At 37.5% G+C, this 10,195-nt stretch overlaps 1 gene segment (V, D, J or C); it reads right to left on the bottom strand.

The window, feature by feature from the left end:
- Positions 1-239: 239 nt before the first annotated feature.
- LOC106825212 (T cell receptor gamma constant 2-like) lies at positions 240-9,600 on the bottom strand. The segment is given in 5 exon segments: positions 240-834; positions 3,261-3,308; positions 3,582-3,629; positions 5,150-5,479; positions 9,140-9,600. Coding segments are annotated over 4 exon segments (384 nt in total).
- Between the last annotated feature and the right edge of the window lie 595 nt (positions 9,601-10,195).

Raw genomic sequence — 10,195 nt, 5'->3', positions numbered from 1 at the left:
AATCTGGTGACCTTTCAAAGAGAAGTAACCTGGGTGCCTTCATGTGACTGTGGCTCCTCTTGGAGCCAGTGCCCCAAAGAAAGCGTCATGACCCCTCTCTCAGGGAAAGAATTACAACTGTGGTATTGGCATCATCAAACTCAGCACTGGATGTGATGGCTCAGGTGTCATGCTGCTTCTTATCTTGGACTTTCAGTTAGATTTAATCAAATTAAAGAACACAGAGACAAAGATAGACTTTTGATTTTTTTATTGCTCCTATTATGAAAAAAAATATATAGAATTTAAGTAGCAATGATGTTGGATTAGGGTGTGTAAAATGGAAGGCTTCAAGGCGGTTCTGGTTAAAAGGTCCTAAGCGACGTGACTAGAGCCGCATGTTGTCTGTACTTAGAAGGCATGGTTATTCGGGTTGTTGGAGGAGCTGATGGGGATCATGGAGAGAGTGGTGCTAAAGGACTACCGCTTGGCCCTGCCCCTGAGTAATGGCAGTATACAGCATCGTTACAGAGTAGGATTTTCTGTTTGTCCAGTGATTTGAAAAACCATTACACAATAATGACATAACAGAAAAGTACGCATGTGAGCTGAAATAACCCAAACCCAGAGAGAAAGTCCGTCTAGATCCTCGGCAGACAGTTTTAGGGAGTATAAACAATGGAGGAAAGTTGCTTTCTTGGGTCACCATCTGTTACGAACTCTTTCCATTGCCCCAGACTGCTGTTCTCCTTAACAGACACAAGGCGACGGTGGCAAGGTAGACTGCGCTCACGAGAAGGAACACGAGGTAGGTGTAATAGGCAGAGGTGTTGGTGAGCTGCAGCTGCCGGGGGGCTAAGAGAAGTCGTATGATTAGTTTTGACTGTTCTTTGCAATAATGGACATATAAAGGGAGGGTGGTCACAGTTATCTATTTCTCACGACGGACATTGCAGTGACACCCCTGCACCACCAAAACAGGAAGGCACACGTGTCCTCCCACCACCTCCACGGACAAGAACAACACAACTCAGAGTCCAGTTTACAACAGCTGTCAATCAGCAGCCTCTGCTAAATTCACTTAGACCATTACAAAATATGAAAAATAAGGTTTACATTTTAATGCGTGAGTCCAATGGGAAACATTATTTGCGAAAAATAGATTTTAGCATTTCTTCACCCCCGCTATGTCCCTAAGTAATAGCTGATATCCGTTAACCCTTAACCAAAGGCCAAACACTTGTTCTGAGAGCTTTGAATGCACAGCTTTAATATTAGCTAATTTTTACAATAAGCCATGAGCTTTATTGTATGGGATTATTGTTTTTATTCCCATTTTTCAAATATAGTGACAGAATGAAATAATTTGACTGGTGTCATGCATTTAGTACCACAAATCAGATTTCAATCCCAGTACCATGACTTTGAGAACACATTCTGAGCTATTCTGTAATTCTATGTCTAAGTGCAATAAATACCCCAGACATCAAAAGTTTAGAAAGAAATGTAAAGCTGAATTCTATTTAGAAGCATCTGAACCATTGCATGTTGTGCATGCCATGAGATTCCTATCAAGAGTACAGTCCACGGAAATTTTGTGGTGTTCACCGTGGCGTGGGTGGGAGGTTTGAGTAAAGAGGGCATTATAGAAAACAGAAGAGAGTGGTTAATCCAAATTCTCAGAAACTTTAGGAGGTCATGACTCACTCACCTGTTCTTTCTAAATGTGTCTCATTGTGGCTATGATATTAGAGTACAATTGCACTTAATACCCTTTGAAGTTTGGCAAGAAATGTATGATGTCAAGAAATAACTAACGACAATGATGATGAACCTGACTGGCTATTCAATGAACCACATTGCTGAGCCTCTTCCTGTGAAAATTTCCCTTTACGTGTTTTATCATCACGGGTCAGAACTTCCGAATCATTAGCACTTGCTGTAGAAAGGGATCTCAGAGGCAATGTGGTCATAATTCCTTGCCCTTGGCCAGGTTAGGTGTTAGCTGAGGTCCAGAACCCCCTCGATATTGGAAATGGAGGCACGATCAACGGGGCTGGAGCCAATGCTTCTAGTCATTTTCTTTATACATTTGCAGGGAGACAGTACGAGAAGCAGGTACTGGTTCTGTGCCAGCTAAACGAGATATCGTATGCTAGCCTTTCCACACAGGTGACCTTATCTCTTCAATAACTGTAATTATTCCTAGTTGGCAGATGAGGAAAGTCTTGCTCAGAAAATGTAAGTATTTTACCCATATTCACATAACTAAAAAGTGAAAAAACTAGGTTCAAGTCCAGTCTAGGATACTGTGAAGCCCATGCTATTGCCCACCCCTCACCATGAGTCCATCGTGTCTCTGGGCTGTGGCTTTGGTTTTCTTGCTCTATAACTATATTTTAGAGTAAAAAAGAGAAAACTGAGTAAGTGTATGAACTCTTGATTCAGATGGCCGGATTGAAACCCGAGATCTAGCTGTGCAGCATGGAGCAAGGGACTTCATTTTAACTCATTGTCCTCAGGAATAAAGTGGGTGTAAAATACGATACCACCTCCCAGGACTATTATGAAAATTAAACAAGACAATGCCTGTAAAACCCAGCACAATGCCTTCAGTGTAGGCTGCTCTCAGTACATGTCCGTTCATGTTATTAGCAACCAGCAAGGACCAAAGACTTAAAAAGAAATCTAGGGGCCCGCCCAGGGTCAAGTGGTTAAGTGTGTGAGCTCTGCTTCAGTGTCCCGGGGTTTCCCAGGTTCGGATCCCAGGGGCTGACATGATGCCGCTCATCAGGCCATGCCGAGGCGGTATCCCACGTCACACAGCCAGAGGTACTCACAACTAGAGTAAGCAACTATGTACCAGGGGTCTTTGGGGAGAAGAAGATGGAAAAAAAGAAAAGCCTGACAACATTTGTTAGCTCAGGTACAAATCTTTAAAGAGAAAAATGAAAGAAAGAAATCTAGAAGCACCTTGATATCGCGTATTCCCCAGTCATCAGAAAACAAAAGCCGCACAAATGAATGAAGTCCATTGTTGAAATAATTCAGAGCCTAACACTGCACTGTCTAATTTATAGTCATGTCATCACGAAATCAGCATGTACTGTGTCATAACTCCTAGGAAACAATGGATTGACTTAAATTACCTCTCAGCCTATTCTTAAACATTCAGCCATTCTACTTTTTCACCTTAAGTCAGGGACGTTTAAAAGTTAAGATAATCAGGATGAACAAATTAATATAGCATGACATAAAGGCAAACATGTACAAGATCTTACCGCTTTCATCTTTCAGACAAGGTTTTGTGTAATTAAGAGCAGGGAGCTCTAGAAGAAATGAGAGCAAGTATTAGTCAACTGTTCATGCCTGTTATTTGACAGTTGATATATATGTTTATACATATACATACACACACACACAAATATATAAAATCTGTCAACAGAGACCCAGGAGAGAGACTCATTAAAAATTTGAGCCCCACCAATCCAGGAATAAATGCTCTTATCTACTATGAACAAGGGAGGTCAAAAGGTATTTTTGTCGGAAGGGAAAAAATTGCTATAACGTTAACAGGAAGGCAGGCATATACAAAAACTCACCACTTTCCTCTGTTGGGGAAACTATTGTAGAATCAGGAGTAGTGGCAACTGGAAGAAATGAGACCAAGTTTTAGTCAATTTTCCAGGCCCATTTTTTAACAGTATCTGTACTCATAGAATGTGCTGGCAGCCAAGAGGAACAGTCATTAAAAATATGAAAATTATGAGCCCCACAATTCCAGGAATAAATAGTCTTTTCTGCTTTGAGCCTGAGAAGTACAAAAGTTAAGTTGACCAGAAGGGGGAAAAAGCCTATAGCATGACAGAGGGGCAAAAATAGACAACTTACTGCTCTCCTCTGTCGGAGAAGCCTCTGTAGGACCAATAGTAGTGGCCATTGAGGTGACAAATAGAAGAAATGAGAGCAAGATTAGTCAATTATTCATGCCCATTGCTCAGCAGTCTGGTTATGGCTTTATATGAGTAGGTGTGTATACGCACAAACACACAAAATCTGCCGACAGAGAGCCTGTCCTTAAAAACATGAGCCCTACGATTCCAGGACTAGGTCATCTAATTCTATGTAATCCAGTAGATCTCATTCAGGTATTGTGTTTCTGCACATGAGACATTGACCTTGATGAAGGATACATTATTTTTCTTCTTTATCACAACTGGACGGTAATATCCAAGGCTATCTTATTTTTCATCTGTATTCACAGCTCCTAGCACAGTGACTGCCACAAAGCAGGTGATGGAGAAACAGTTGTTGAATGGAAAAATAAACAGCAAATATGGCTACTCTACAGACTTCAGCACACGCTGCTAACTTGAAGAGTTGCTACAAAAATCAGTTCATCAAATCTTAGTATCCACAACAGAATCTCACCTTTGAAAGAATCTGCTTTAGGCAAATTTCCCACTGAAGGAAAAGAAGCATGCAGATTTTTCCAAAGCACGCATAGCCCCATAACCCCAACTCCTGTACAGGGTTTTCTGGAGTTGTGTTTCTGGACATGACAGCAATATGAATAAGAGCCAGTAGCTATTGAGTGATTACTACTGTGCAAGGCACTATGTTAAATACTTCTATTGTATTTTTTGTTGGACCGTGATTTGGCTCCATCGAATGCACACCATTTGGTCACCTAATAGCACTGCTTTGGCTTATACTCTGAGGATAGCAAGATGAAATTGAAAATGACTTTGTTTCCTGAGTAAAACACTCCTGAAAGAAGCATAATTGTTCTTATTCTTGATCACGATCATCAAAAGTGGAATCTCTTTTTGAGCAAGTTTTGTGTGCTAAATTGTTAGATGCTTTCATGTGTGTTATTTCATTTAATCCACAGAACAACTCTAAAAGCTTCTCTGAGATCTTAATATTTTTGTTGATGAAACTGAGGCTGAGAAAAATTAAGGAAATTTTTCTTTTTCTTTTTTGTCTTCCAAAGACTATTCTATCTTTTTTCTGTGGGGTTATGAAAAGACATTTATCCTATCAACAAATGGACAATATTTAAGAAAGATTTTTATATATGTATTTTTTCCATTAATACCTGACAGAAAAGGTGGGATATTCTGTTTGAAAAAAAGTATTTTGGCAGGTTTTATTTATATACACGTACCTTTGTTGACTGAAGGAAAAAGAATCTCTTGGTCAACCCCTCCTTTGTTATTCTCGTGTTGGACAATGAATTCATGTTCTTTATCCATTGACTTTCCAGTCACGGTCAGCCAGCTGAATTTCATGTAAGTGTTATCAGTCTTCATGGTATTTCCCTGCTGGGATTGCAGGATTGTATCCCTGTTCTTTTCTTTCCAATACACCTTGATAACATCAGGGAAGAATTTCTCAAGAAGACAAAGATATGTTCCAGCCTTATGGTAGTTTATTTCAGCAATTGATGGAAGAAAAATGGTGGGCTTGGGGGAAATGTCTGCAGGAAGGCGTGCATCTGTGGGGGAAAAAGAATCAGCAATTAAAAAGAATCAGTAGAGAAACACAAAGACTGTGTGATTTGTAACAACCTAAAGGATAGTAAAAGGAAGAAAAGAGCCCACTAATTAGTACTTTCCATGGCCTTTCATCCACTATAGATTATGAGGTACTTATTGGTTTTAGTTTCAATGGGAAAAGAGGTTCTGGAGGTTATGTAATTTGCCCAGAGTCACAGCTATTAAGTGGCAGGGCCTGGATTACAAATTGGCCTTTGTTCTTTCTCCACATGCCAAGATGGGGTATGACTTGTAACTGTGCCATTTCAAGGTATCTAACACTCATGAACATGTTAATTTTTTAAATCTCTTTTGTTCTATCATAGTGGAGCATGTTTTCAAGGTGAATGGGTAAGTGGCGGGGATGGGGGAGGAGACCAGGTAACATAGATGATGTCTCTACACATGAGCATGTTTGGTCCTTTCTAAAGTACTTTCCTTTTCCTGTCCCATGAATTTTGTAACCTGTGCTATCTATGGCCAAATAATACATTCTCACTTCTGCAACTCTATGAAACCTCCCTTTTCATTTAACACATTCTGGAATGCACCATATTTGTCTTATTTGCTGTGTAAATGAGTATCAGAGAAAAGTTTTCATTTTTTAAAACAATGCACCATCACTTGTTAATGGGTATTCATTTCCACATCTACTTGACAATCAAGTTGACTTGTTAGTTTCAAATCTGGATCCCGTGCTCACTTCTGAGGTGATGGACTTCTCCTACTTGATGCCTACTTTTATACAACATCTCAATTTCACTTTTGCACCATCCCAGATTTTTGAGTAGGGCAATATTTAAGCTGAACCTCCAAATTATTTACAATGCCTTGAATTTAGAAGCAAAAAGCCATGTTTCTAAAACTCCTATTAATAAATTAATTGTTTTCAGAAATGACATTACAGTAATCGTATCAAGTAAAGGTACTCATCAGAATTTTGTTTCACTTTAGAATATGCTCATCAAGAGTACATTTTATTTTGGAATTTCTTGTTGTTTAAGCGTGATGAAGAATACACCACATTATATCTCTCAATGCCTCTTCCAAAACTTGTATCTACCCTATAAGTCTGCTGAACTGTTTTAGAGCTCCAATATTTCCTTTGTTTTGACCTGTTTAATAAAGTATATATATATAACAGGTGTAATGTTAAATGTCACAGTTCCAGAGTCTCTTGCAGATATTTGTCAAACTATATAACAAAACATCATAGTTTACAAAGGCATGCCACTTGCATGCTGGAGTGTCAGTTGATTATACATTTACTGATAATCTAATGATAGGAATCATAAATATTAAAACTCTTTTCAATTAGATTTCCAATTGACACACAAATGCTTTACTAATATTGTCTTTGTGCCAGCCTGGAGTTGTGTAATTCAATGGGCAATTTCTTTAAAAAAGAAGAATTAAATTTCTTCTTTGAGAAGAAAAGAAAAAAACATTTTGAGAAATGAAAAATTTTGAAATATTGGAATAATTTCCAAAAGGTGACACAGAAAAACGAAGTGAGCAAGTCTTTGAGAAGAATGGTGCTGATAGACTTGTTTGATGCAAGTTTGCCAGGAAGTTTCAAGCTTTAAAAAATGCAGTATCTGCGAAGTGCAGTAAAGCAGAGTGCCACCAAGTGAGATATGCCTGTACTTGTGTATTTGATTTTAGGTCTTATATAGATTTTGGAAATAGGCAGTTGAAATAAATGACAAATAGTTTGTGCATTATAACACTTCTTTTTGTGACCCAGCAGTTGATAGTTGAGTAAGGTCTAAGTTGAATGTGACATGAGAGGTGAGAGAATATGTTTGCAAACTCTAGTTCTGTGATATAGACACAAAACGTGCAGAATTCAAACAGACTGACAGTGCCAGAACATAAAGTGAGGCTCTCTGTCCCAAAATTTCCCCTCAGAAAACAAGGGTCACCATATGTTGCAGTCCGAGTGCTACTTCCCATATAAAAAGATACTCTTCTGATACTCTGCTGTGATTAAAGACTACTACTTGTGCAAGATCTCTACATGAAATGAACTCAATTACTGCTAGTTTTGGAGCTAGCACTGGTGAAAGAAAATGTAAAAACGTACCATGGATTTGGTAAATATTACTTGAGAATAAAGCTCTACAGTTCATGCTTACGTTGCACATTTATAGAATAACAGACTAGATTAAGAAAAGCTTCCCTGACATTTTACATGACTTATATCTGTGTCACCATTATTTAATTTGATTGCTAGAATTTACAACGAATATGCAGTCAGTTGGGAAAAAAGGACTAAAAATTTGGCTTTCATATTGTGAATTCTTTGTTTATAATCACAATGACTATGGAAATCAAATTATATAAATTCTTTCAATGCCTTAGCACCTCTGGAAAATTATTTGACAACTTTCAATTCAGTGGATCTAGTAGGCTAGGAACACGCTTGTGAGATATTCTCCCGCATTAAGGCAGAATTTCATATTTAAGCCTAATGAGGAATGAACAAATTTATTAGGCTGAATTTAGAAAAAACAAAACCATTTTGTGACATTCTTTAATCTGGCTGCCCAGTTAAATGTTGGTGTTAATCATCCTCGCACCAAATGACAAGTTTACCAATTTCTGTTCATCTCACCCCATTGGTTATTTCTAGAATCAAATAAGTAAAATATATAAACTTCATTATGAAATTTTCAACATAGGAATACCAAATGGACTTAACATCTCAGTGCCTTAGGGGTTCACAATTGTTCTAACTAGTTGACTCCTTGTGAATGTCCTCCTCGATAGGTGAGGCAGAGAAGTGTCTCCAAGGACCTGGTTGGAGTTAGAACACTTATCCACTAGACTAGAAACTTTTGGAATATTGGGACTTGTTCTATCTTGATCTTCTTCCCCCACTTATCTCCAGCATCCAACACAGAAATTGTCTTCAATGAACGTTTGCTGACAGAATGAACACGCAAATGAGGATGTAAAACCAGGCAGACTCTTTTAATGGACTTTGGAGCTGAAATGGCTTATTTGGCTTACAAATTCCCTTAAACTGGCCCATCTCTAGGCAACACTACAAAAGTTGTGATAGCATAACTTTGGACTGATCTCAGCCTACCTCTTAGAAGCTAGAATAATAAGAAATGAGACTTATCTATATTCTATGCTCATTTACTTTAAGAATTGATGTTTTTCACTGCTGTTAGAATGAGATGATCAATACTATAGATTTTGCAGGTTATTGTGCGAAAGGGGCACTATGTTTTATCTCAAAATATAGAGAAGAGGTAATTAATAAAAGTATCTCTCACTTAAATGACAATCTAGGAGAAAAGCATCTTGAACCAATAACTTATGGATAACAGACACACACCTCAAAATATCTTAATTTTTAGCTTGAGTTGATCACTTTTTGTCTATGTATTCTAAAAGAAGAATTTCAATCTGCTTACAAGCAGGGACATGAACAAACCGTTTAAAAACAGTTTTGTTTTTGTGTACATGGACCAGTAGCTGCAAACATGCCGTTCATATGCTGAGACCAACTATGTGGCAGTCAGATAAGAGTAATCTTCAATTGCTTTTTCTAAAAAGCATATATCACTTTTTCATTACTAGAGTAAAAATAGATGAAAGTTACTTACCAGATGGAGTTACTATGATCTTAGTTCCTTTTCCAAATTTCTTGATCCAGTTTGATCTATCACACTGGTTAAAGCTTCTACAAAAACTCAGCCTCCTTCTAAGCTTTATGATGTAACTAGCAGGAAAAGACTGTACTGGCAATTTGATCTTCTGGGTTCCTTGGAAGTCCTTGAATATAAGTTTTGTGACATCAGATATTTTGTATGTTGTCCTCAGATAAATTGACCCAAATATCTTTTTTCCTACAAGGCACTAATCATTGAAAAACATTGATGGAAAACAGAAAAAATAAGAGAGGAAGAAGAAGAGATCAGGCCAACTGACCAACTAACTACTTTTATAAATTACTAAGAAAAGCATTCAGAGATTTAAGAATACTTTTTTATTTCCAGGTGTTCAATTGTGTCGAAAGTGCTCAGAGATACATCAAAGGAAAGGCACTTTTGTTCTCACAAACACTAGAGTTGCTTCGTTAGCAATTTGAGAACGTATTTCTGAAAGGAAGAAACTTTTCAGTAACTGAAATGGAAATATGCCAATACATGTACTTGAGAAATGTGAACAAATTTCTACAGTTTAATAAAGCCATGTTTACCATTTGGCAATGTAATTCTTTACCCAGTAATGCCAAAAGAGGAAATAATCTATGTGATGGTGTTACTTTTCATGGTATAAAAGAAGAAATCTGTAGAATTTTATATTCTATGAAATAACAGATTGTTTCAGCTAAAATTTGAAATCACATCATGCATGCTTTGTGATCACAGAATGTGAAACTAGAATTCAATGATAAGAAGAAAGCTGGAAAAGTCACAAATATGCTGCGAAATCACTACTGGATCAATGAAGAATTCCAAGAATAAATAAAAATGCACCTAAATTCAAATGAAAATGAAACACAACAGACCAAAATCTATGGGATACAGAAAAAGTGGTACTAAGAGGAAAGTTAATACAATACAGGTCTACCTCTAAAAACAAGAAAAACCTCAAATAAACACTTTGACATTACACCTAAAGGAACCAGAAAAAGGAGAATAAATGAAGCCCAAAAT

This window comes from Equus asinus, chromosome 1, assembly GCF_041296235.1.
Source record: "Equus asinus isolate D_3611 breed Donkey chromosome 1, EquAss-T2T_v2, whole genome shotgun sequence".
Taxonomy (NCBI): Eukaryota; Metazoa; Chordata; class Mammalia; order Perissodactyla; family Equidae; genus Equus; species Equus asinus.
Note: the sequence above shows the minus strand (reverse complement) of the source record. Positions and strands in the feature narration are given on the sequence as shown.